The 27,739-nt window shown below is 43.1% G+C and overlaps 1 protein-coding gene across 1 annotated transcript in view; it reads left to right on the top strand.

The window, feature by feature from the left end:
* Positions 1–27,279, top strand: part of LOC311225212 (zinc finger protein DPF3-like) — a gene marked incomplete at its 5' end in the record, with an annotated part of 37,921 nt that extends 10,642 nt beyond the window's left edge. The window contains 8 exons of the mRNA XM_084310420.1: positions 3,498–3,605; positions 13,279–13,406; positions 13,709–13,804; positions 15,714–15,777; positions 17,581–17,709; positions 18,627–18,740; positions 19,972–20,881; positions 25,193–27,279. Of these exons, the coding sequence (XP_084166546.1) occupies positions 3,498–3,605; positions 13,279–13,406; positions 13,709–13,804; positions 15,714–15,777; positions 17,581–17,709; positions 18,627–18,740; positions 19,972–20,132 (800 nt within the window). The 3' untranslated portion in view covers positions 20,133–20,881; positions 25,193–27,279. The remainder of the gene's footprint in view (positions 1–3,497; positions 3,606–13,278; positions 13,407–13,708; positions 13,805–15,713; positions 15,778–17,580; positions 17,710–18,626; positions 18,741–19,971; positions 20,882–25,192) is intronic.
* Between the last annotated feature and the right edge of the window lie 460 nt (positions 27,280–27,739).

The following is a 27,739-nucleotide window of genomic DNA, read 5'->3' as shown; positions in this document are numbered from 1 at the left end:
ATGTACAGTCATCTACCTAGTATGGTTTTGTCAATAGTCCAATGTACAATTTTGTTTGTTTGTACAGTGTGTCCCCCCCCCCCTCAATGTACAGTTTTGCTTGTTTATACAGTGTGCCCCCCCCCCCCCCCCAACCACCTCCAATGTAGATTACCCAGTATGGTTGTCAATATCCCAGTGTACCCAACCCCCCCCACCCAACCTCCTCCAATGTACAGTTTCTACGTCAAATGTATATACTCCCTTTTCCTGACTCCTTCTGTATCACAAACAGTACTGTATTTGCAAATCTGGTATGTCATAAATGTATAGATGTAGCAGTACTGACTATCTGTATGTCATGTATGTCATATGTCCTGATGAATTGAAAATGGGGGACCCTGATGTAAACAAGACGAAAGTCTTTCTCTGGTCTGCATCCCCTTAACAATTGTGTGTATTGAGCTGTACTGTATTGTACCCATTCTGCAATCTGTTAATAAAGTTTTCAATCAATCAATCAATCAAACCAAAGCACCTCAAAGGCACTAAAAACCAAATTACAAACATCTCAAAACAAACTAGTCAGACTACTGCTTGACCTGACTCCTAGAAGTTAGAACCCACCTCACCCCTGCACACTTTGCCAACCTAGGATGGCTTAGAGTAGACGACAGAGTACAGCAACTTGCAATGGGCCTGGTCTACAAGATACACTACACGACCAAGGTACCCATGTACATGTCAAAATACTTCCCAAAGGTCAGTGAATACCACGATCACAACACCAGAGGGAGCTCCACAAATCATGTAAAACCCAGATTCGGCTCAAACAAGGGACTAAACACGTTTTGCAATTATGCCACAACAATGTGGAACGCCCTACCCAAAGCTGTAAAGGAATGTAAATCACTACCCACCTTCAAAAACACTCTCAAAGAACACCTACGGGAGACTGCAATTCAAAACTGGCCCCTACAAATGTCCTAACCCAGTTGTACAATAAAGACCAAGCATGGCTTTGTCAGTATTCCAATGTACAGCCCCACCCAACCCCACCCCACCTACCCAACCTCCTCCAATGTACAGTTTCCATGTCAAATGTATGTCAGTATTCCAATGTACAGTGTCCCCCCCCCCTACCCAACCCCCCCCCACCTCCAATGTACAGCCCCACCCCACCTACCCAACCTCCCCCAATGCACAGTTTCTATGTCAAATGTATATATTACTCTTCTTCTGGATTTTTTTAGTATCACAAACAGTACTGTATTTGAAAATCTGGTATGTCATAAATGTATAGATGTAGCAGTACTGTCTATCTGTATGTCATGTGTGTCATATGATGAATTGAAAATGGGGGACCCTGATGGAAACAAGATGAAAGTCTTTCTCAGGTCTGCATCCTCTTAACAATTGTATGTATTGAGCTGTACTGTACTGTACCCATTCTGCAATCTGTTAATAAACTTTTCAATCAATCAATTCAATCTCCCTCAAAATCTTCTTGGCAATCAAAGGAGGTCGAACTCATGACAACTTCGCCAAAAGTGAAGGTGAAAGCGAGAGCAAAATCAGAAATGGACTTTGCAAAAACTATATATGAGGTATGATGAGATTTATTCAGCTTGTAGACTATCAATACAATAGAAAGCTCTTGTCTATTTAAGTGGAAATGTCAATATAAACAGCTGTTTCCAAGAAAACTCCATTGGACATCTTTAACTGTAATTGTTTAAGCTGCCCAGTAGACTGGCCTGTACATGTTTGCTGCCTGGAAGGAAGCGCCCATTACCTAGCAGCTATCTGCTCATACTGTAGTTATCTGTCTGGAAGGCTCAATAAATCATTGGCTGGTGAACAGTGCTTGTGGTTGGCTGAGCTCAGAAGGGGGTGGAACCACAGTTGGCTGCCTTGAAGACAGCAACTACCTTCCAGTCATCAGTCGGGGGAACAAAAGTTCCCTCTGCGATCGATATAACCAGATCTTCTAGAAGTTATTTCTTATGCTGATGCAATTTTTTGGGGGTGATTAAAAAAATAACATGCAATCTTGATTTTGGTGTTGATTACCATGGCAGAGTGTGAAGCTTTGAAGCATTCAGGTCAGCCCTAGACCTGAAGCATTAATCCGTTTTCTTTCTTAACTAATTGACTGCCACGCTGTTTTTCCATCTTTACTCCCTGGCGCCAGTGTTATTGACCATTTTCACGATGTTTGCAGACCCATCGTATATTCTATTCTTCTAGGGACAAAAAACTGTGTATTTCTATATACCTTAGTTTGTGCGCTATACCATGTTAAACATGGCCCCGTTTCACAATAATCCAGGCTGGTTTTCTAGATTGTGAGATATAGTGTGTTTTGTGCGGTGTATGTGCAAATCTCGCGGCTGCTCGCCTGAAACCTATATTATATATATATATAATATATATATATATATATTGCCAGGTCAAAGGTAAACACTACCATGTTTCTTCACAATGCCGGGGGGGGGTCGTTTTACGACGCTGCGATCATTACAAACGCATGCTTTAGGATGGGGTTCGGTAAAATAGACGTTACCTTTGTCAGAAGGTACATGACCATATTATGTTTCTTCACAAAGGCATTGGGGGGGGGTTGGGTCATTTTCCGACGCTGTGATCATTACAAAACCATGTTTTAGGATGGGGTTCGGTAAAATAGACGTTACCTTTGGCAGAAGGTACTCCACTCTGCTCCAAGTGTCTTGAATCAGAACAGGATCAATACATATAATGTTAGGTGGCCCTCATCCGTTGTCTTCTTCGTCTATAGTCTGCTCGGGCCAGACTATAGACGGAGCCGAATAGGTTTCCTCATCGGCCGGTTTGACTATTGTATTTTTATGATTTACCAGAAGTGCTGGGTCCAACATAGTCTGGTGGAAACGCATCTTATCGTCCATAATCATCATCCATATAATCCGCTTAGTCTTATTCTTCTAATATCCAATAGTTCTCTCTAGGCGATCACCATTGTCGAACGTTAGTTGGCTGTCCTGCTCACTGCTGCTCGCTCCCTACTAGAATCCCTAGTACTTTGGGTGCTGTGGGGCGGCCCACACTAAGCTGGTCCATGCATGTTCATAAGGTAGGCGATACTGCCACCTGGCAGGATTCAATTGTCATTGCAGGTCCAAGCTACACTCTCAAGGCCCGCACGAGTGTCTAGTAGTATAAGAAAATAGAAAAAAAGGAACTAAAACGAGATCTTGTTTTTGGCGCAGAATGAGTTAAAAAAAAAATTATGTAACATTACATGCAGAAAAATCTTAGTCTTGGAAAATGTGCTGTAAGTTATGGAAAAGCCATGCAATTTGTATTTCAGCAGGAATGAATAGGAACCCTGAAATTCAAGCCAACTGTACGGTGTTGGTTCACAGTAAGATATCACATCCTGTGGTGGTACAACGTCATTGTGGTTCAAAGGTTCAAAGGGTTATATTAGACCTTATTGTTGTCAGTGTGTATATTATGCCTTTGTCTGTGTGCAGGGATGACAGCCGGGCAGATGTACACCTACCCCGCCCGCTGCTGGAGGAAGAAACGACGGCTGCACACCGCCACCGACCCCCGACTGGGCCTCTATGGCCTCCAGCTAGGTAAGACCCTTCCTCCACCCCGACTGGGCCTCTATGGCCTCCAGCTATAGTAAGTAAGACTCACTGACCCATAACTGGGCCTCTATGGCTTCCAGCTAGGTAAGACCCTCCACCCCGACTGGGCCTCTATGGCCTCCAGCTAGGTAAGACCCTTCCTCCACCTCGACTGGGCCTCTATGGCCTCCAGCTAGGTAAGACCCTTCCTCCACCTCGACTGGGCCTCTATGGCCTCCAGCTAGGTAAGACCCTTCCTCCACCTCGACTGGGCCTCTATGGCCTCCAGCTAGGTAAGACCCTTCCTCCACCTCGACTGGGCCTCTATGGCCTCCAGCTAGGTAAGACCCTTCCTCCACCGGGCCTCTATGGCCTCCAGCTAGGTAAGACCCTTCCTCCACCCCCGACTGGGCCTCTATGGCCTCCAGCTAAGTGAGACTCACTGACCCATGACTGGGCCTCTATTAGGGATGGGTACCGAATTCAGTACTTTTAAAGGTACTTACCGAAACACGTCTGTACTACTGAGTATCGATTCACGTGAGATCCAACGCTGCCAATTTTCGGTAATGCAACAACAACAACAAAAAGTCAGATGACGTCACATTTTGTTGACCGGAAAACGAAACCGCACGTTAACACTTTCAGTGCCAAGCAGGGGGCGCACGATTTAGTGCTTGAATGCCCACCATCCACTTCATTGTTTTTTTATTTTAATTTTTTTATCTTTTTCCCCCTCCTTTTTCCGATTTTTCTCCCATCCCACTGTTAGTCGTTATGCCAATTCCCAACCCCCTTCCTGGTTGTTGCGCACCCCCCCCTACTGTTGGTCCGGGAGGCCGGAGACTGTCACATGTTTTCCTCCGACACACGTGCAGCCAGCCGGCAGCCAGCCTGGCAGCACAGATTCTCACCGGGAGAGTGTAACGTGTGGAAGGTCGCACTACCTCTCTCCAGATCCTACCCTCGCTGTGCAGGCGCCCCGACCGAACTGTAGGGGTCGCTGTCCACAACGCCCAGGACCCACCCACGGCTTCCCTCCCCCTAACTCAGCCAAACGAGTTAGTATAGCGATCAGCCCAAGCCAAGGCAATGCTGAATCTCCGGGAGTCGAGACCGGTCCACTTCAATGTTAGCGTTAATATCGCCTAATCTATGTTTTAAATTATGGCTATGTGTCTAATCTGCCCGTCGCTTATCAATGACTCATTTTCCAGTCAACATAGTCGAAGCGGATTGTTTTTTTATCGGTTCATTTCCATTTTATAGCATCTTGAAAAGCCCTCGTTTTCAAGGAAAATTTAAATATTCCATAATAAACGGAATATTCTAAAATACACAAAAAACATTCTCATTTTTCGGCCTATTTATGAATCGTTTTCAAATAAACGCTAGATTATCGATAGTATCTGTGTACGTATGCACGCTATATAGGTGATCTGATATATTTCCTGATCGCTCGCACAGCCAAACAGCCATATCACACATAGGGGAAAAGCTTATATCTCCGTGAAAACAGGTCTGATTATCCTAAGACTGGTAAAATAGATTCCTTACCTGAGATCAGATGGTATCCAAAAAGATTATTCCAATTCCTGATCGCCATTCCAAAAATCTATCCTTTTATTGATCCAACGCTACATACTGTAAACACATACACGCTGTTCTGATGGTCCACAATGACTGGGATCATCTCCGGTTACATGCGTGAGAAGTAAAATGTGGATTCCGGGAAAAAAAATTCTCATCCATTTTCATTGAGTCCATTCCAAAAGGGTGCATTACCATCTGGGAGACGATAGGGGCGCTTTTTTCACATCTGAGCTCCTGATGGGGCTGGTTTCCCAACGGTAGACTCGGTTGATGAAATATGAATTCAGATCGCTAATAAAAAAAGTTCACGCTAATTGTCGTGCTGGGCATTCAGGGGGCGTGCTGATAACACGTGTTATGTCGTGGCTGGCATCCAAAGTGTTAATGTCAACGGCACAATGCATGTTTTCAAACTCTCTTTGGGTGTTTGCAATTCATGGGAAGTATATGTCTCTGATATCTTGGTACAGTGGGCACACTGGGCAGGTTGTTAGAAAGTGTAGCTCATTTTCCACCTCTGCTCTTGAAACAATTCCACTCCTCTCCAAACTTTCTTTTGTTATGTGCTCGCGCTGCCGCGGTGGGTTTTCTTTTTAGCGGTCGGCTTACTCCTTCCATAGTTTCACATATTTGTAACCCATTTAACGTTATTAAGCTAACATTAGCTAATCGTCAGACATAACGTTAGCTCCCTAGGCTAAGAGTAGACGTAAACAAGCCACAAATTAGGCTGTTATGTAAGACCAAAACACACCGCAGAGCCAGTCTTCTCCAAAGCGGGGGACACAGTGAGTGTGGAGCGAAAAGAACTGCTAGAATACTCAATCGGCAGCAGAGTAGTTCATTGCTGCTAGATTGTTTGTTTGTTTGTTTAATCAGTTGTAAAATACTTTCATTTATTTGTTATTTAAATATATAGATGTGTATTTGACTACTTTTTGATCAGCAGAATAGTTCATTGCTGCTAGAGTGGTTTGTTTACCCTTGTTTTATACTTGTTATTTTGTCAAATACAATACCTTTATTTATTTTGTATTTAATTATATAGATGTGTACCTTTTTAGTTAATTTGTAAAACCTTTTTAAATAAACATAACATTCTTGTGCTATTTGTATAGCACCTTTCATACAGGGGATTGCAGTTCAAAGTCCTTTACATCAGTATAAAGTAATAATAATACATTATTTATTTATTAAATATTAAGTTTTGAATAATTTTTTTTACAACTGAGGTAGGTAGATACAATTCTTAGAGACTAAAGTACCGAAAAAAGATACCGTTGGGTACCGGGTATCGGTTCAAATGTGAAAGGTACCCAATACCCATCCCTAGCCTCTATGGCCTCCAGCGAAGTGAGACCCTCAGCGCCTCCCTCCACCTGACAGAGGCTCCTTCTCCACCTGCATCTTCTCCACTCGCCGCACCTCTCAATCTCCCGTCTCTCGTCTCATCCCATCATCTCTCTCATCACCGTCCACTGCCTCCCGTCATCTCATCTGATTATCGTTTGATGATGTGGAATAATAATCCCGCTAAAAGCACATCACTCAGGGTTTCACGGCATGCCGCGTGGGAAAAAAACAGGCTGCCAGTCACTTTTCATAGAATGAAATGCGGTTGTGTTCGGCGGCTGGTAAACTTGTTTTGTGAGAAGTAGAACATGTAATTAGATTTAGCGCTGCTGGGTGCTGGGAGCTGCGAGACGGGGCTGCAGACAGTATTTAATAAATGTTATGGAATGGAGTTTGGTCTCCAGGCTGCCACTTGAATTAGATCACTTCTCACTCGACACCTCTGCTATACCGTCCCCTTTATTCTCTCTCCCCCTCCAGCCCCCACTATATCTTTCTCTCCCTCCCTCCCCCTCTTTCTCCCTCCCTCTCACTGTCTGTCCATCTCCCTCTCTCGGTCTGTCTCTCCCTCTCTGTATGTCTCTGGCTGTCTCTCTCTCTCTCCCCCCTCCCCCTCACTGCCTGTCCATCTCTCTCCCTCTCTCTGTCTATCTCTCTCCCCGACTCTGTCTGTCTCTCCCTCTCTATCTCACTCCCACCATCTCTCACGATATTGCTCTGTCACCACCACCTCTATCTATCCATCTCTTCTCTTCTCTCTTGCCTGTTTTTTTGTTTGTTTCTCTCCTTCCAGGCACCTCTTCCATCTCTCCATCTCATTCTCCTTGCTCTGCCACGTAGGCTGTGTGTGTTTGTGTGTGTGTGTTACCTGGCCAGTGTTCCGGAGCTCAGGTAACCGGTCCATTCTGTGTCAGAACTGTGGACCCTCTGGGATGTCACCCTATATCCTAGAGAACGGATCTCCGCTAAAGAAGGAGTTCCTGTGGTCTCTGATTGAACCATTGTGTTACAGCATCTCTCACCATCTTTTAGCAAAATGCTCTCAGGAATTCTTCACAGATTCCACAAGCCTGTACCTGGGGGGGGGGGTCTACGCTGATTGATATCACAATTGCATGCTTGTGCTGGAATCTGCATCCACATTCTTGGAGTGTGTGTGGTGTGTGTGTGTTTGGAGGAATGCAAGTGTTTTGGGATGTGTAGAAAGTGAGTGAGTGAGACAGAGAGAGGGGAAAGCGAGATGGTTAGATAGGGTATGAACTAGGGATGTCCCGATCACGTTTTTTTGCTCCCGATCCGATCCCGATCATGTGATTTTGAGTATCTACCGATACCGATATTTCCCGATCCGATCAAAATTATTATTATTATTTTTTTTTATTCAACAAACATGACCATGTTCACGTCTTAAACTCATACTGAGGCCTTAGTTTTGGTTTTAAATTGCATATCATCATTAATTTATTTATTGTCACACAGAGCAGAAGAATTTTGCCAAAACAAACCAATAGTATCCAGCTGCAGAACAGCAGACCAGCCACACTCTCAGACCCAAACGCATTTCCTTTGATTTAATTATACATCAAATGATTTATGAAGTTAACTTTTCACCTGGATAACATCAGAAATTGGGATAAAAAAAATTTAAATAAAAATTATTTGGGTCTGAGATTGTGGCTGGTCTGCCGTTCTGCAGCTGGATACTATTGGTTTGTTTTGGCAAAATTCTTCTGCTCTGTGACAATAAATAAATTAATGATGATATGCAATTTAAAACCAAAACTAAGGCCTCAGTATGAGTTTAAGACGTGAACATGGTCATGTTTGTTGAATAAAAAAAAAAGTTAAAAAAAAAGTTTTTTTTTTTTTTTTTTTTTTTTTTTTTTCGATCCCGATCTTCGGAAAATCACGTGATCGGCCCCGATCCCGATCACGTGATCGGATCGGGACACCCCTAGTATGAACCCAGCCTTTGTTTCCTCAAACACATCCCATTGTAGCCTATTGTTTTCCACTGAGCTCTCCCTCACTGCGCTGCCTTCTGCCCCCTCTCCCCCCCTCTCTTTCTCGTCTCTTCACCCCCACCTTCTCCAACAACGGAGGCTTGTATATGCTCTGTGTGAATGCGTCCAGCAGAGGGACAACGGTAGCTGATTCAAAACCTGGCTTCTCCTTCATGGAGCACCTTGTGGTAGCTGGCTGGAGGTGGCTGGTGTCTGGTACTAGATAGAGTGAGTCCTGCTAGCTGGCTGTCTGTGTCTAGCTGCCTAGGCAGGCTGTCTAACTGATGCTGTGCTAGAGACTCAGGCTGAATGCAGAATCAGCTCCCTGCTGCAGGCTGCTGCCGGCTGTATTTTTAGCCCCTCAGCTCCCATGGGTTGGCGGTGGAGGGAGAGGAGGGGAGGGAGAGGAGGGGAGGGGAAGGGGGGGCTGTCTCGTCGCGGAGAGTTGAAAGTCAACGTGCGCAGACACAATGGTGAGGGGCTGCTGCTGCATGGTAGAGAGCTCCTTTTGGAGAGGCACATTGTACCTGCCTCTTGACTACCAAGTACCTCTAGTACATCTAATATGTTCGCCCATGCAGACCGACGCCTATTAAAACGGCGCGCATGTTTAACATTCTCACTAGGTGCAGTGGCGAGATGAGGGCTTATTAAGGTATGGTAATAAGCTGGAGTTAAGGAGCTTTGAAGTGTGTCCTCTTTTCAGACATCTACCAAACTACCGGGCGAACATGAGGCTCTCTGCAGAGAGGTGTGTGTGTGTGTGTGTGTGTGTTGTGTGTGTAAGGTGGCCGGGTGTTCTCCTTTTGTGTCCTCAACCTGCCTCACTCTTGCACTGTTTGTTTAGATCTTCTGCTAAAGGAAGGAGGAGGAGACATGTTTGCATTAAAGGGATATGTCACCCAAATCTGCTTTTTTCCCTTATAGCTGCCTACTGTATGTAGTGATTCAAAAGCCTGACGAAGGAATTTATTCGCATTACTGAGCATGAAACAGGGGGCCCTGCAGTTAAAGTAAATGGTCTCTTTAACTCATTGAGCGCCACGCTCTTTTCCCATCTTTACTTAATGGCGCCAGCGTTATTGACCATTTTAGCGATGTTTGCAGACCCATCGTGTGTTCTGTATTATAGCTATGGAGACAATAGTATGGCTCATTTGACAGGCATTGTTTATAGTCCAAGAGTGACTAACCAGTTAATTTCTACATACTGTTATTTCTACATAGCGCTATTACAGGCTAAACATCGCCCCTCACCTAAATAATCCAGTCTTTTTTCATAGATCGCAAGATATGACGCGTTATATGTATTATGCCCAAATCGTTCTGGTTGCTTGCCTGAAACCCCAAATACTTACAAATCAAAGGTATATACCATGTACATGTGTCTTCACAAAATCATCAAGGGGGGGGGGGGTCGTTTTAACTAGAAACTGTGATCGTTACAAAAAGCATGTTTTACGTCCGGTAAACTACGACACTGTGATCGGTACAGAAGCATGTTTTATGTAAAAAAAAATACCAGCAGGTTACCTAAGATAGACCTTACCTCAGTCAGAAAGTACTCCAAAATGAATAAATCCCAGTCGATCCCATGGCGATCGCAATTACTCTGGGCATATATATATTGGGCATGGCTACCATACGGGAAATAATAGCTCTGAGGCACCAAATCTTCCACCGATTGCTATGTTGTGATCCACTCCTAGGCGGAAACAGCCGGAGTAGATCACAAGACAAGTGATATCCCCACTTCCCAGTTCAAAAGGTAGGCGATACTGCCACCTGGCGAGATTCGATCGTCATTGCAATTCCAACATAGGCAGATGAGCCAGGGAGACCGGAGCTCCGGCTGAGTGTTTAGAACAGGGATCAAAGGAAAAATATCAAAGGATCCAAAAACTAGTATACCAGTTTTTGGCGCTCAAGCATTGGCGGCGAAACACGAGTATACTCGTTATTGCCGCAGAATGAGTTAAAGATATACTAATACTTCATATTTAGTTTATTAATATTTTGCTGTAAAAGTAGACAGTTTACAGAAAAGAAAAAAAAATGATATCCACTTTTTCTCCTCCTATTTTTCTGTATTTTTCTCCAATCCCAATTTTGTCATTATGCCAATTCCCCCCTCCCCTTCCTGGTCGTTGCGCGCATGTGCCCCCCACTGGTCATTCTAGGGAGCTCTGAAGTCTATCAGATACTTCCTCCGATACATAGGAGACAGCCAGCAGCCTCTTTTCACCTGACAGCGAGGACTCTCACTGGGAAAGTGTAACGCGTGGAAGGATCACACTACCTTACCCCAGTTCCTTCCCTCGCTGTGCAGGCGCCCTGACCAGTTTCAAGTACCTCGGAGCCCACATATCCGAGGACTTGACATGGACCACACACATTGACAGTGTTGTGAAGAAGGCACGACAACGCCTCTACTTCCTCAGGCGCCTAAGGAAGTTCCAAGTCAGTCAGAAGATCCTTAGGAACTTCTACTCATGTACAATAGAGAGCATCCTGACCGGCAACATCACCTCCTGGTTTGGGAATAGCACTGCACAAGACCGTAGCAGACTACAAAGAGTGACACGTTCAGCCGAACGCACAATTGGAGGGGGGCTTCCCACCCTCCAGAACATTTACAACAAGCGGTGCAAGGGGAAGGCTAAGAGAATTATTAAGGACTCGAGCCACCCGAACAACTGCCTCTTTGAACTGCTGCGGTCAGGCAAGCGATACCGGAGTCTTAAGGCGAGCACAGAAAGACTCAGAAGAAGCTTCTATCCCCAGGCCATCAGGCTGCTAAACGAACAATAATCACTATGCAACAACCATCAAATGCACACAGCACACACACCCACACGCACACACTCACTCAAACAAACAACACACTGCAGCACCCACTCTCCACACTTTAGATCACACAAACACACTTACACTTTATATTTATTGATAAAGGATTTGCACTACAACTCGTACACCTACTGTGAATTGTACCTAAATTGCACCTCGTCCCATTTCTCCATTTCTGCCTTGCACTATATAGTATTGTATATTAGTACACTGCACAGTATTGTATATTGTATGGTAACTACGTCTATACTGCATCGAACATTGTACATGTGTCTAAACTGAACACTGTGACCTAATTTTTTTTACTTCTAATTTTACTATGTTATTTTATTCATACTTATCTTGTCTTGCACAGTCTCTGGAGCGCAACAGTAAGAAGCATTTTGTATAAAAGTATTCTGTACTTCTGTATGACAACTATTAAAGAAACTTGAAACTTGAAACTTGACCTGTAGGAGTCGCTGTTTACAATGACCAGAATACCACCCACGGCTTCCCACCCGCTGACACTGCCAATTGTGTCAGTATGACGACCGCCCAAGCCGGAGGGACCGCTGACAGCCGGATTCGATACCAGTGTCTCTGCGGTGGTAGACAGACGCTTAGTACGCTGCGCTACCCAGCCGCCTAGAAAAGGAAATAATTATAAACAAAGGAACATTTAATATAAATTTATAATTTGTAATAAAACACAAGATACTTGTGCCCTAAGGATAAGCGCTCCACAAATAAACCCACTCTCATTGCCAAAAGAAAGTCTAATCATGCCTATAAATACTTACTATGGAATTACTCACTACAAATGTATTGCGTGGCCCATAATGGCTGCCAAACAGCATTGCCAACTTCAACAGACCCGTGTAGTGACTTTCGGTTGTTCGGGGCTTCAACCTTATTTTGAAATTGAAATAAAATTGAAATGCAATTAATTTGAAAAGAAAATGGTATCACTGTGTCTTGGTTTCAACAAGCACAAAATTAATCCATGCATGTGTTTCATGATCTCAGAGAACTGTAGATGTCTATGTTGCATAGTAAAATTGTTGTGGTTAATCACAATCTTTAAACTATGGAGAAAATCATTCTGAAACCAGAGAGGGAATATAGGAACTCTACTTGGGAGTTCTTTCCAGACTTGATTGCCTCAACAGTGATTGTAAATTATGAAATATTTGGATATAAAGCATCTGACGGCCATAGAAAGCAGCACGGTTCATTGTTCAATGATGAACCTTTTTTAATTTAAAAAGATTACCATCAACATACTGTAGCTTCATATTTAATTAGCAGTGACTCATAGAGAACATAGCCTTATCATTGCTTCACTTTGAGTCATACACCCTCATTAATCGACTAATTGACTAATACTGTTAAAACAGTAATCCAGAACTATTTTATTGCACTGTAAAAAAACTGATTTTATAGTATCTTTTCTATTCTACTAAAACTGAATCAAACCATAAACAAGGTTGAAACAATGTGAAAAACTGTGATTTATATGTCAGCTCATTTTACCCTTGCTATTATTTTACTTATTTTACTTTTATCTCTACGCCCCACTATGACCTTTATCATGTTTTGTAACAGATTACAGCATTATTTTATCCCAATTTATGCTTTGCTCTTGCTGCTTGTTTTACACTGATTTTATGTCTCATTTATTACTGATGTAAAGCACTTGAACTGCAATCCCCTGTATGAAAGGTGCTATACAAATAAAGTTATTATTATTATTAATAGATCTTATATGAATAGATCTTGAATATCACTGTACACACGATGGGACCCTTGCGATGAGTGGTCACTTCTCATCGGACCGCCGCCTCCTCTCCGCTGAGGTGACGTGGATGAATCATTGCCTGTACGTTCTTGTCTTTGATCAGACAGCAGCCTCATGTCCAAGGACTCCTTGCCCACTCAGAGCACGACGCTAGAGGCGCTGCTCCGAGGAGAGGGTCTGGACAAGAGGAACAACTCTAAGAACGACGAGGAGAGTCTGCTAGAGATCCAGGTGAGTTCTGTTGGGAGCTTCAACTTCAGTGCTTAACGGTAGATAACTGTCAACCCACTGAACGTCTGCCATTTTACTTTTTAAGGACCACAATGGAAATAACTCAAGACTTTTGTGTCATCCTTGGTATTTTCTTTTATACTTTTAAATGTGTGGTTATGTGTTGTATGTAAATAAAACTAGGCTAAATTAACCTAAGCACCCTGGACGTTGATGGCATGCCTTGGCATGCCCTGGTATGTATGTGATTAATAAACTCTTGAATCTTAAATAGTGTTAAAATTGTCCCCTTTCCTCCATAGAGGGTTCTGGAGGCAGACGCAGCAGAAGACGCCTTAAATGATGACGATGACTATGATGTGGACACTCCTAAACGGAGACACAGGGGCAAAGGAAGAGTAAGTGAACTGTAGGCCATTGCTCCTGATGTCCTTTAATGCCACAATAACTATACCATAAGTCACACAATAGCTATTTCTCTAGAACTAACGTCTAAACAGGGATTGCATGTTTTTTTTCTTCTTTTTGTCTTACGCCACTCTGCACTTTTCGGCATCAGACATTTTTTCTCAGCTGGGCTAGTTTCATAGTGTTATTCAATCCCATGTAAAACATTTTTAATAGAATTAAAGCTGCAATCATTATTTTCTGACTACTAGAGGGCAGCAAGGAGCCATTATAAACAAACCACTGCCTCTCCTTCTCCCAAAACAAAAGCCTCAACGTCAAAGTGATCATTGTAAATACATCACATATAAACATAACAATGCCTTACTGGCATTAACTTTTTGTAACAAAGAGATTCTCTGAACTATATATATATATATATATATATATATATATATATATATATATATATATATATATATATATATATATATATATATATTTGTGCAGATTTCAACTACAATTTGAGTTGTAAAATGGAGAAAATGGCCAATAGAGAACATTAAATACTACACATACAAACTTACTACTAGTCTGACAGCACAATATTGATGTGATTAAAAGATTTGTTGAAAAAAACCTTTTATTTTTAAATCTGCGGAGCTAAATCATGTTCCACATTGTCAACAAAGAAAATAAAAGATGGAATAACAACAGACTGTAGAGACAGTAGAAAATACAGGTGGCGCAGGGTTTATTGAGGAGGATACCATGACTCGATGAGACCGGCATGTGGTCATAAGACTTTTGAAAATGTGAAAAATACTGTCTCGGTTCTCCCATTACCTCACTAATCCCTGTTGTGGAAAATGAGTTATGTTCATACATTCAGTGCTCCGTCATTTGCGCTAGTATCACGCCATCTGTTCCATGACTGAGTCACGTCTCCTTGTAACTAATCACCCCCAGTGTGACTTGTTTCAACATAAAGGAAACTCAACTAAAAGTCTTGTTTCAAAAGATTTATTTCAGTGTAAACCCAATGGAAAGCCTTTTTATATAGATGTAGTTACAAGTAAACGGTCCCCTTGTCATGGCGTACTGACGGTTCACTGCGCACGATGGTATTTGCTTATCTATTCTTTGAAAAGGAAAAATTTAGTATGAATGAAAATTCCTTTACAAAATGTCTTTATTATCTCTTGTATTATCACGATGGACCTAAATTGAACCAAAACGAAGTCTTATGCAATATTACCATGAATGTAAAAGGAGTTGTCCATTTGGAATTTGATGGTGATGATGATGACGACGACCATTTATAACGCTTTTTGAAACAAAGTTACAAAGTGCTCTACAGAAATGACACATAAAATAACAATCAAAGACTGCAATCTCAAGATGAAATAACATCACAATAAGAGGAATCGCAATCGGCATGAAAAAAAGAACAAACATGACCCAAGAAGAAGTATGAAACTGGAGGAATAAAAACTAGACAATTATTTTAAGATAGATAAATAAAAATGATTCCTATAAAAAAATATATTTTCAGGAGAGATTTAAAAGGTGGGACTTATTTTGATAGCTTGTGTTCCTCAGGCAGGGCCTTTGGAACAGTCAGAAGGTCAGTAATGTAACTAAAGGCCAGATGATGTTGAGCCTTTAGAGTTATTTGTGAAATCATCAAATCAATTCTAGAATGTACAGGCAACGAGAGAGAATAGGGGTAAAGTCTGATTTCATAGAATTAGATCCTATAGAAATATAGATAATTTTTTATTTATTTTTATGATGTGTTATCTATCTATGCCTACATACACCTGTGTTGAAAGTGACACATCAGCACCGTAGCTGGTATCTGCACACTGGGAGTTGTTTGGCTCAGGTTGTCACAGTCATCTGTTGTCCTTGGCACAGGGTCGGGGCTCAGGTCGCAGGAGGACAGACATGGATGACCACGACAAGCCATACGTCTGTGACAGTAAGTATATGCATGAAGGCTGCAACACGAGGTGCCATTTTCCTTTCCTTTGAGTTTGTTCTCTAAAGAACATCCTAGAGCTGGATATTTCCGGGGGTTGCGTGGAAGACCGTACGATGCAGTTCTGTGACTAACCTGTGATTTCTCACAATGTCATTTGTTGTAGTTTGTAAAACAGTCTTCTTTGTATTTTTACCACAGTAAACAGAGTAAAGACGACAATCAAAGCACTATGTTTAAAAAAAAATCAAAAGTTTTAATATATTTCTTTTACATTGATAAAAATCTGCTTTTAAGTTTTAAAAGTATGCAGACCATAACATATATTGTGAAAATAAATGATGTAGTAGAACAATGTGTCCTTTCTTAATTCAGGGTGTTGGAATGATTTTCAGTTAAAAAACATAGTGTAAAATATCTTCATATGTATTGTGTTACAAAATGTAAATTTCCAAATATATCATTAACAGTATATTATTACAATATATAAGTAAACTGACTGCAAACATATTCAGGAATAGAAGCTCCTTTTTCTGATTGAATTGCAGAATGTGAGAGAACATCTGTTTAAAAATCAACGTCAAGATCCATTTTTGGATCAATTCCAACATTGTCTGGTATTTTGTTGTGAATACAAAAATGTTTGCGCAAGAGCTTTTCACAAACAACAAGTCTTGTTGACCTTTCATACTCCTAAATAAATCCTTCACGCTTATTGCGGTGAATGGCCTCAGCTGTGAACCACCACTGAGACGGTGCACAGGGACCTGTAATATCCTCTTTAAGCGCTCTCGAGTTGTGAGGAGAGGAAACGGGACAAGCCACAGATGAGTGTCAATGACGTCTCAAGTACTGTATTCCAGTAGACCATGCAAGTTGCATGTGGAAAAGCTAGGCAAGGGGGTATTGGATTGTCTCTTGTTGTCGTTGACTCTTCCTTCCTGGAGCGACACATATACTCATGCTATTCTTTTCTTTTTTCTTTCCTTTTTTTTTTTGCTTTGTGTTTTCTCTGTTTCAGACAGATACAAACAAAAGCATAACTCAAAATCTTCGACCTCAGGTATCTTGACTTGTTGACTCTTCTTGTCGGTAGCTCTGTAGGATATTTGGAGTGGTTTTGATAGATTGTAGTCGAGTGGTAGTGTGTTGCAAGTGTTGTGATTGATGATGTAGCCCTTACATTCTCTTCCCCCCCCCCCACCCCCCCCAGCTCAAAATGCCCGTGGTGTTATGGATTTAATCATACATTCCTCTCCTCTCCAGCCCTGCAGAGCATTGCCTGCATACACAGGGCTGCGCTGTGTTTAACTGACTAACCTATTCAGATCTTTGAATGCTCGTTCCTTCTTCCCCCTGGAGTCGGGAGACGGATAAGCAAACCAAACCCCATTGGATGCTATCGGCCGTATTTACATAACTCCACTTGTTGAAGTTCTCATGGCGTACTTTGCTATTTTCTGCTATCAATACCGTATTCATTCAAACCACTAGACTAGAGGCATGTTGCATTATAATTTAGGGACATTAACGGTTTGCCAGACAATGTTGTGCTCTGATGGAAGCTTGTCTTGAATGAGTTGGTGGGCGTTTGGAGCGAGATGGGGTCTTATCGGAGCGAGAGGGGTCTGAGGTTTACTAGCCTTGATTCTAACATCAGGCGCTCGGAAAAGCAAATAACATGCACGCACAAATGGATTGTCCCCAAATCTCGAAAAGTGACTGCTGAATTATTGATTTCAAGTGGTGTTCTAGGCGGTATGACCGAACGCATGTGTGTTTCTTTGTGTGTTTTCTCTGCAGTCTGCGGGAAGCGCTACAGGAACCGTACAGGGCTGAGTTACCACTACACCCATTCTCACCTGGCGGGGGACAGCAGGGCCGCGGTGTCCTCCAGGTCCCCTTCCACACAGCGCACAGACAGACACAAACGTAAGATTCCCACTGGTGTCCACACTATTTCTTCTTCTTCGGCCCCCTTCTTTTTCTTCTGCTTTTCTTCTTCTAGTTCTACTTCTGCTGCATTTCTTCTTCTGGTTCTACTTCTACGTTTCTTCTTCTGGTTCTTCTACTTTTCTTCTTCTGGTTCTTCAAATTTTCTTCTGGTTCTACTTATACTTTTCTTCTGGTTCTTAAACTTTTCTAGTTTTCTTCTTCTGGTTCTTATACTTTTCTTCTGGTACTACTTCTACTTTTCTTCTTCTGGTTCTTCTAACGTTTCTTCTTCTCACCATTCCTCTGCTCGTACTTCTTTCTTTCTTTCTTTTTTTTCTTCTCCCTTATCTCATTGTGCTGCTCCTCGTCATTCCTTAAGAGTGTGTGGAGCTGAGAGACTGTAAGTCCCAGAGTGACTATATTTGGTGAATATGTTCCTAATCTCCCCCACTACTTGTAAACTGGTAAAAATTACTGTTCTACAAATGAGGTTCTTCGTTGTCCTCCTTTGTTTTCCACTAATCTCTCTATTTCCTCAAAGCCACGGAATGGCACACAGCATTCCAGTCACTTTGATATACTACTTCTGTTCTGTAGTTTGCATAGAGCAGCTGGTTTGAGCCTGGCTGCAAGTAATTACCTTAAGTAGTGCTCGCAGTAACACTGCACCCGATTTTGAACTTGGTTTCACCTGCTCCGGCAGAGGCCTCAAGGCCCCCGAACGCATGATTTGTGCTGCTTTTATGACGTTATTATCCACTTCATTTAGGTTTTCTGACAGCGGACCCTTCAAAGACTATCTGCTACATTCATGTGGCAGTTTAAGTGCTTTCGGTTGCAGCCCTGTGGCTTTTAGAAGTGACGTTTCTGAACTGTTTTTGTTTCCTCTTTTCTTCACACCCGTTCCCCTGTAGGTCAGAAGGGTCCAGGTGGAACCGGCATTCCCAATAACTACTGTAATAAATGCCAGGGCTCCAACAAGAAAACGGGTAAATCGGGGCCACCCTGCTCGGCCTGTAGACACACAAGTGAGTATTCCACGTTGCCCTCAAAGATAATGGCCTTCGACTCTGTAGGATATGTGAGGGATAATCGAGTAGGTGTGCGTTAAGCTGTTTTAAGGCACGGCGCGGAGGTAAAGAACCACCCGATGCGCAAAGTATAAAATAAAAGCCTTCACAGATTTTTGGTGAAAGTTTTGCACTTGCCATTGGTGGGTTTTCCTTCCTGGTTGTTTTCTCAAGTTGATAAGGGGTAAAGCTTTAACAGCTGTGCTGTTTAATGTTGCTATGGTTACAGGTTGTGTAGTGGATGAATTTAGAAAGATTATTACATTTGAGCCAAACTACGTGTGCATTTATGTACTGTAGCATTTTCATCCAAAGCGCTTTACAACTTATGCCTCAGATTCACTCACACATTCACACACCAACGGCAGAGGCAACCATGCAAGGTGCCGACCTGCTCAACAGGAGCAGTTAGTACCCCCCCCCCCCCCCCCCCCCCACCCCCATTCAATGGTTTTAACACACACCTGCTGGCCAATCAGAAAAGAGTATTCACCCAGACCATGGTGTAATTAAAATCGGGCCTGTCTATTGATTGTTACCGGCTCAGTGGCCTTGTGGGTAGAGTGTCCGCCCTGAGTTCGGGAGGCTGGGAGTTCAAGCCCTGGCCGAGTCATACCAAAGACTATTTAAAAATGGTACCCATAGCCTCCCTGCTTGACACTCAGCATCAAGGGTTGGTTTGGGGGGAAGTCCTTGCGACATACTAGCGTCATGTCCAAGGGGTGTACTTGTACATCAAGCTGCCTCACGCTACGGAAACAGGAGATAGGCTCCTGCCCCATGTGCCGTTACGGCTCGAGAACCATTGGTTCTCAAAGGCAAACTTCTGTCTATTGTTTGCCATGCTGTCCTTATGCTCTGTATGAACTGTATGTCACTGTATACATGTCTCTTATACTTAATAAGTTGTTCAAATGAACTTCATTTATATATCGCTTTACAACATATGTCTCACATTCACCCATTCACTCGCACATTCACACGCCGACGGCGAAGGCAACCATGCAAGGTACCAACCTCCTCATCGGGAGCAATTAGGGGTTAAGGTCTTGCTCAAGGAGCCACTATATGCCTTTCTGCCGTAGTAACTAAATTAAATTCCTGTACATTGGTTGTATTTGGTAAATAAAATGTAGTTCTCTGTGACGTTCTAACGCCTCTGTTCTCCCTCTCCTCTCCTGTGCTCCAGCTGACGGCGTGGCACGAAAGGAAGCCGGGACGTTCACCGGAGCGGAAGAGCTGTTCGGCACCACCTCGGAGAGCGACACCTCCACCTTTCACGGCTTCGAGGACGATGAGCTGGAGGAGCCCGCCGCCAAGCGCAACGGCATATCGAACAGACACAGATAGAGAAGAAACTTCTAGAAAGAAAAAAAAAGGACTTATTTTTTAATATGGATAACCTCTGGCAAAAATCTGCTGCTTCTTTTTCAATGTTATTTTATTTTAAATTTTTCTTTCGTTTTATTTTGTTTTATTTTGCGGAAAGCACAAAGTGACGATTTCAGGACAGAAATGCAAGTGTTATTTTATCTACTGAACAATGTTGAATAATTTATGAACACGTTTTTATATATTAACTTTAAAAGGCAACGAGCAACTGACAGTGTTTCTTGACGAGACACGCTCTCGGTGTGAAACACAAGAAAATTGTTTCTGGACAGATTTTGGTTTTTCCCTTGTTTCGTTTTTTTCCCCCACTGGAGCAGAAGGAGCAAATACGCTATGAACAAAGAGAAGAAAAAAAACACTGGAACACAGGATATAATTCTATTGCTCAGTTTTGGATGATTTGCCAGAGGAAAATGACATTTTAATAATTTATCTGAAAATTTATAAGACTTCCGTTTGATTAACTTGAGTATTGGAAGAGAGGATCGAATGTCAATACGGACCCATCCCTCCCTCAGCAAGTGGATGTTTCTGGGTCAGTAGTCATGGTGACTATGAAGGCCTCTTTTGCTCCCATGTCTGGATTATATAGTTTTGTGAAGATGAAGGAACCAATGAAAGGACCGACAGAGGCCACTGACAAACTTGTTTGGAGAGGAAGAAGCCTATGGAGTCCTTACAGACATGGAACTCTAGTTAGGTGAAAGGTAAGCATTAGCATAATTCATTATTCATTTATTTATTCTTTATTTAAACTGTTTTACCTTAGTGGGGACAGGGCTTTCTGTTTTACCTTAGTGTGGGGACAGGGCTTTCTGTTTTACCTTAGTGTGGGGACACAGCTTTCTGTTTTACCTTAGTGTGGGGACACAGCTTTCTGTTTTACCTTAGTGTGGGGACACAGCTTTCTGTTTTACCTTAGTGGGGACAGGGCTTTCTGTTTTACCTTAGTGGGGACACAGCTTTCTGTTTTACCTTAGTGTGGGGACACAGCTTTCTGTTTTACCTTAGTGGGGACAGGGCTTTCTGTTTTACCTTAGTGGGGACAGGGCTTTCTGTTTTACCTTAGTGTGGGGACAGGGCTTTCTGTTTTACCTTAGTGTGGGGACTCAGCTTTCTGTTTTACCTTAGTGTGGGCACAGGGCTTTCTGTTTTACCTTAGTGTGGGACACAGCTTTCTGTTTTACCTTAGTGTGGGGACACAGCTTTCTGTTTTACCTTAGTGTGGGACACAGCTTTCTGTTTTACCTTAGTGTGGGGACACAGCTTTCTGTTTTACCTTAGTGTGGGACACAGCTTTCTGTTTTACCTTAGTGGGGACAGGGCTTTCTGTTTTACCTTAGTGTGGGGACACAGGACTTTCTGTTTTACCTTAGTGTGGGGACAGGGCTTTCTGTTTTACCTTAGTGTGGGGACAGGGCTTTCTGTTTTACCTTAGTGTGGGGACACAGCTTTCTGTTTTACCTTAGTGTGGGGACACAGCTTTCTGTTTTACCTTAGTGTGGGGACACAGGACTTTCTGTTTTACCTTAGTGTGGGACACAGCTTTCTGTTTTACCTTAGTGTGGGGACACAGGACTTTCTGTTTTACCTTAGTGTGGGGACACAGCTTTCTGTTTTATCTTAGTGTGGGACACAGCTTTCTGTTTTACCTTAGTGTGGGGACAGGGCTTTCTGTTTTACCTTAGTGTGGGGACAGGGCTTTCTGTTTTACCTTAGTGTGGGGACAGGGCTTTCTGTTTTACCTTAGTGTGGGGACACAGGACTTTCTGTTTTACCTTAGTGTGGGACACAGCTTTCTGTTTTACCTTAGTGTGGGACACAGCTTTCTGTTTTACCTTAGTGTGGGGACACAGGACTTTCTGTTTTACCTTAGTGGGGACAGGGCTTTCTGTTTTACCTTAGTGTGGGGACTCAGCTTTCTGTTTTACCTTAGTGTGGGGACAGGGCTTGCTGTTTTACCTTAGTGTGGGGACAGGGCTTTCTGTTTTACCTTAGTGTGGGGACAGGGCTTTCTGTTTTACCTTAGTGTGGGGACAGGGCTTTCTGTTTTACCTTAGTGTGGGGACTCAGCTTTCTGTTTTACCTTAGTGTGGGCACAGGGCTTTCTGTTTTACCTTAGTGTGGGACACAGCTTTCTGTTTTACCTTAGTGTGGGACACAGCTTTCTGTTTTACCTTAGTGGGGACAGGGCTTTCTGTTTTACCTTAGTGTGGGGACACAGGACTTTCTGTTTTACCTTAGTGTGGGGACAGGGCTTTCTGTTTTACCTTAGTGTGGGGACAGGGCTTTCTGTTTTACCTTAGTGTGGGGACACAGCTTTCTGTTTTACCTTAGTGTGGGGACACAGCTTTCTGTTTTACCTTAGTGTGGGGACACAGGACTTTCTGTTTTACCTTAGTGTGGGACACAGCTTTCTGTTTTACCTTAGTGTGGGGACAGGACTTTCTGTTTTACCTTAGTGTGGGGACACAGCTTTCTGTTTTATCTTAGTGTGGGCACAGGGCTTTCTGTTTTATCTTAGTGTGGGACACAGCTTTCTGTTTTACCTTAGTGTGGGGACAGGGCTTTCTGTTTTACCTTAGTGTGGGGACAGGGCTTTCTGTTTTACCTTAGTGTGGGGACAGGGCTTTCTGTTTTACCTTAGTGTGGGGACACAGGACTTTTTGTTTTACCTTAGTGTGGGACACAGCTTTCTGTTTTACCTTAGTGTGGGACACAGCTTTCTGTTTTACCTTAGTGTGGGGACACAGCTTTCTGTTTTACCTTAGTGGGGACAGGGCTTTCTGTTTTACCTTAGTGTGGGACACAGCTTTCTGTTTTACCTTAGTGTGGGGACACAGGACTTTCTGTTTTACCTTAGTGGGGACACAGGACTTTCTGTTTTACCTTAGTGTGGGGACACAGCTTTCTGTTTTATCTTAGTGTGGGGACAGGGCTTTCTGTTTTACCTTAGTGTGGGGACACAGCTTTCTGTTTTATCTTAGTGTGGGACACAGCTTTCTGTTTTACCTTAGTGTGGGGACAGGGCTTTCTGTTTTACCTTAGTGTGGGGACACAGCTTTCTGTTTTACCTTAGTGGGGACAGGGCTTTCTGTTTTACCTTAGTGGGGACAGGGCTTTCTGTTTTACCTTAGTGTGGGGACACAGCTTTCTGTTTTACCTTAGTGGGGGGACAGGGCTTTCTGTTTTACCTTAGTGTGGGGACACAGCTTTCTGTTTTACCTTAGTGTGGGGACAGGGCTTGCTGTTTTACCTTAGTGTGGGGACAGGGCTTTCTGTTTTACCTTAGTGTGGGACACAGCTTTCTGTTTTACCTTAGTGTGGGCACAGGGCTTTCTGTTTTACCTTAGTGTGGGGACACAGCTTTCTGTTTTACCTTAGTGTGGGGACACAGCTTTCTGTTTTACCTTAGTGGGGACAGGGCTTTCTGTTTTACCTTAGTGGGGACAGGGCTTTCTGTTTTACCTTAGTGTGGGGACAGGGCTTTCTGTTTTACCTTAGTGTGGGGACACAGGACTTTCTGTTTTACCTTAGTGTGGGACACAGCTTTCTGTTTTACCTTAGTGTGGGGACACAGCTTTCTGTTTTACCTTAGTGTGGGGACAGGGCTTTTTGTTTTACCTTAGTGTGGGGACAGGGCTTTCTGTTTTACCTTAGTGTGGGGACAGGGCTTTCTGTTTTACCTTAGTGTGGGGACAGGGCTTTCTGTTTTACCTTAGTGTGGGGATAGGTCTTCTGTTATGTTAGTGTTGGAGACAGGGTTCCAAAGCACTCTTGTTTGATGTCATGTGTTAGTCTTTTAAATGTTCATTAGTCAAGTTGAGTCGGAAAAAAATATAAAGTAAAAGAAAATGCACGCCAACACGTTTCGACCTCGCTGGTCTTCGTCAAGAGTTTTGTGTAAACAGTTGCCAGAAGCCAAACATTATAGAAGGACTAAATGTGACTTTTCATGCCTCCATTCCAACAGCATTGCCAACAAATACTCAGAAAAAAACAAAACGCTGGTGCAGGTACACTTGAGACAGATTGAAATGACTCTCACAATAAATCAGTTTTATTTTCACTGTCTAACGGTGTCTGTTGTGGACAGAAAAATAAAGTATCATTTCATACGGGCTGATGTACTGCGACTGTTATTATCTCGCTGTCTGCTTTAGTGACTTGTCATAACCACAAGTAGCTACAGTGCATAGCAGGAATAGTTGGCTGAGTGGTGATGTGTGCCAAGTTCAACGCGAGGCCGGTTAGGCGTACAGTAAGTGGATCACTCCTTAGTACACTGTAATCAGATGAGCAAGGAGATACATTTGGCGTTGGCTTCGCAAACCAAAATAATCCCAGCGCCGCTCTGTTCCAAGTTATATGCATCCGACTGACAATTACCAAAATACCCTGCTCCTTATCTCGCTTCTATTTGAAATCTGAAATAAGCAGGCGGGAGGATTTGACACTTTTATTGCTGAACCGAAATGGCATTCAGTAGTAGTATGAGTTAGTACAGTAGTAGTAGGAGACGGAGTAGTAGTTAGGAGTAGTATTAGTAGTTAGGAGTAGTAGCATTATTAGCATTATTAGTAGTAGCAGTAGTTGGGAGTAGTATTATTGGGAGTAGGAGTAGTAGTATTAATAGTAGGAGTATTAGTTAGGTGTTAGTAATAGTAATAATAGTTAGGAGTAGTAGTATTAATAGTAGGAGTACTAGTTAGGAGTAGTAGTTGTTAGGAGTAGATATTGGTCCGATACCAGGCTAAAACAGGGTATTGGAGAATTTACCCAATACTAAAAATCTAAAAGTATAAGCTGTATGTATGACATGTCACAAATCAAAGCTAATTAACCTTCTATGTCTTTGCCACATACAGTAGAAGCATGTTAGATCTCTGTAATGATTATATTTCAATCGCTTTTCTCCAACATCCCTCGTACGAGTCCCCTGTGTCTACACTGTTCAGTTAGTAGCGGATCAGTGTCGGCAGTGTGAGAACAACACCTTTCTGTTTGTGTTGTAATAGGAGCACCCAGCACCATGGCACGAGGATCCAAAAAGGGTGGGAATGGCCAATGAAGAGAGGGGTTGTTGTTGGAACCATCCCAACTGCTGAGCCTCCTCGAACTGGACCCCAAAGAAAGAAACTGACATAGTTTCATGAAACGTCAGCGAGATCTCCACACCACCACTACCACCACCACCACCACCACCACACCCACAAGCCCCTTCTGGTTCAGTTGAAGCAACTGCCCCATTAGGAATATCGATCACCGGAAGTGAGGATTCCTTTCCCCTCTCCCTCCTGCACTGTGGAGCTTTTCCCTGAATGGTGGGAACACTAAAAGACTGCCTTTTGGACTGCGTGTGTGTGTGTGTGTGTGTGTGACGTGTGTGTGTCTGTGAACCCACGGGGTGCGTTTGGACCCTGTGGCCCCCCACACCCACCCTGCCTGCCCGCTCCCCTACGCTGTGGTCGTGTGTCCGCCGCGTCCGCAGTGATCCGACGTGACACTTAAGACTCATCATCATCATCATCATTATACTCATCGTTGTGCCGGCCATGCCATTCCCTGCACTGGAACCCAGCTCTGACCGCCATGACCCCTGACCCCCAGCCATAGAGACGGTGCTCTACTCCACCACTGATACAAACAAACCTCTGGACTAAACTGTATGAATACTGAACATTAACTCTTACTTCTTCTTCTGTTTTGATCTTTTCCTTTTCTCTCTCTCCCCTTCTTATTTCCTTGTCCATCGCTTTCCTCACAATGACTTGAATGGGTCACAATAATTTTAGGCCACTTTTTTTCCCCTGCATCTTTTTGTCTGTTGTATGATATTTCTGTTTTTTTTTTTTTTACAAACTTGTTGACAGACCCCGGGTTGTTTTCATATTTATACACATCCTGTGCGATGCTGATTTGATTGATTCTTGTTGTTGTTCAGACCATATGGATACCTCCTCGTCCCCATCAGGTGCACAAATAGCCACTACTCGGGCGTCTCTCTCTTCATTCACACTGCTGTTCTTCTGGATTGTTAAAAAGCCACTCAACCCGCGTTCATGTGATTGTATTCCGTTGGCATAGGAAAGGCGGCGACTCCTCACAGCAGGGGGTCCGTTTTATAATCGACTCCGAAGACGAGAATTGAGACGCCACAGGTTCGCCGTGGCAGCAACCAATGTCTTGTCTCACTGTTGGGAGGGTAAGACATTGTTGCAATAATGAGCTTTTTACTGCCCGTCTGCTCTGTACTGATATGTCTGGCATTTACACTATCGATTCTGCAGCTCTCGCTCTTTATTTAATTGTTTTAATTTCACTGTCAGCCAACTGTGACTGAATATTCCTTTTTTTTTTTTTATATATATATAAACATTTGTGGAAAGCATTGTTCAGAACACTTTGCACGTTGCGTTATGCACGTACAGAAATGAACTCTGTAGGTCCCGAGCTATCCCACATTTCATTGGAGTGCTAATTAGACGGCCTAGTTTGTTCATGAAGTTTAGTGAAGGTGCTTGAAGTACTGTATCAAAAAGCCTTTTGGGTTCATCTATGAGTTACACAAACTGTGTAAAAACTGTATCCTTGCATATGTTATGGCTTCCATACAGTATGGCTGTGATGCAATAGTTTCTCCATTTGTGAAGAAAACCTGCTATGTGTGACAGAGAGAGAGGGGTACTTGTATGTTGACTGGTGAAAATGCTCACGCATTCATGCAATCTTTCTTCAACACCCGATTCCCTCAGGGACCCTGCTTCCATCTTCCAGTGATCACCCTCTCGAGACAGAATGGTTCTGTAACACTAACTACTCAACAGGTCTTCTTCCTGTACCTATATGTTCGGGTCTCCATGGTAACATATGAGTCATTCGAGTCATTCAAGAGCTGCGTCACTCGGCTTGAGAATACATGTTGTCTTCTCCAGGATTAACCATTGTGTGAAACAGGGGTCTAGTCTGGTGCAATCATGAACGAAACTAAACTAAACAAACAAAACTAAAATAAATGCTCCTCACGAGTCGGCAATGTCTGCTCTCAGAAAACAAAGTGTCACCAATCATGTAATAGCCTGTATACCTCGTCCAAGACACAGCAATAGCCCCTGGAGACGGGTGAGGGGGGGGGGGGGGGGGGGGGGGGTTGGGAACGGAGCCAAGAGGAGATGAAATGGACATGACTGGGGTGTTTGTTTCATCTTCAGCTGTACATACAAGTCCAAAACAGAGAGAGAATGAAGTCTTTTGTTTGTTAAACTATTTTTATTGTTCTGAGAGAAAAAAATAAAATAAAAAATGACTCTTTGCCTTGTCATCACTGGGTGGTGTTTGTTCTCTGCGCCTCAGGTATTTGAGCTCAGTCCTCCCAACTCTCTAGGAAAGCTATGGTTTCTAGGGAGTTTCAAGTGCTTGTAGATTACTCTCTGTATCAGGAACCGCAGGGTGCACAGTAGAGCCCTCTCTTATAGGCTAGTGACAATGCCCCCACAATGGTGATTCTCTAAGGTCTCCCATATACTGCAATGGATTCATGTAAAATAAATACTTTACTGCAAAAA

The sequence above is a fragment of the Notolepis coatsorum genome (genome assembly GCF_963971535.1).
Source record: "Notolepis coatsorum genome assembly, chromosome: 3".
NCBI classification, from domain to species: Eukaryota; Metazoa; Chordata; class Actinopteri; order Aulopiformes; family Paralepididae; genus Notolepis; species Notolepis coatsorum.
The sequence above is the reverse complement of the archived record's forward strand: the minus strand, read 5'-3'. Positions and strand labels throughout refer to the sequence as shown.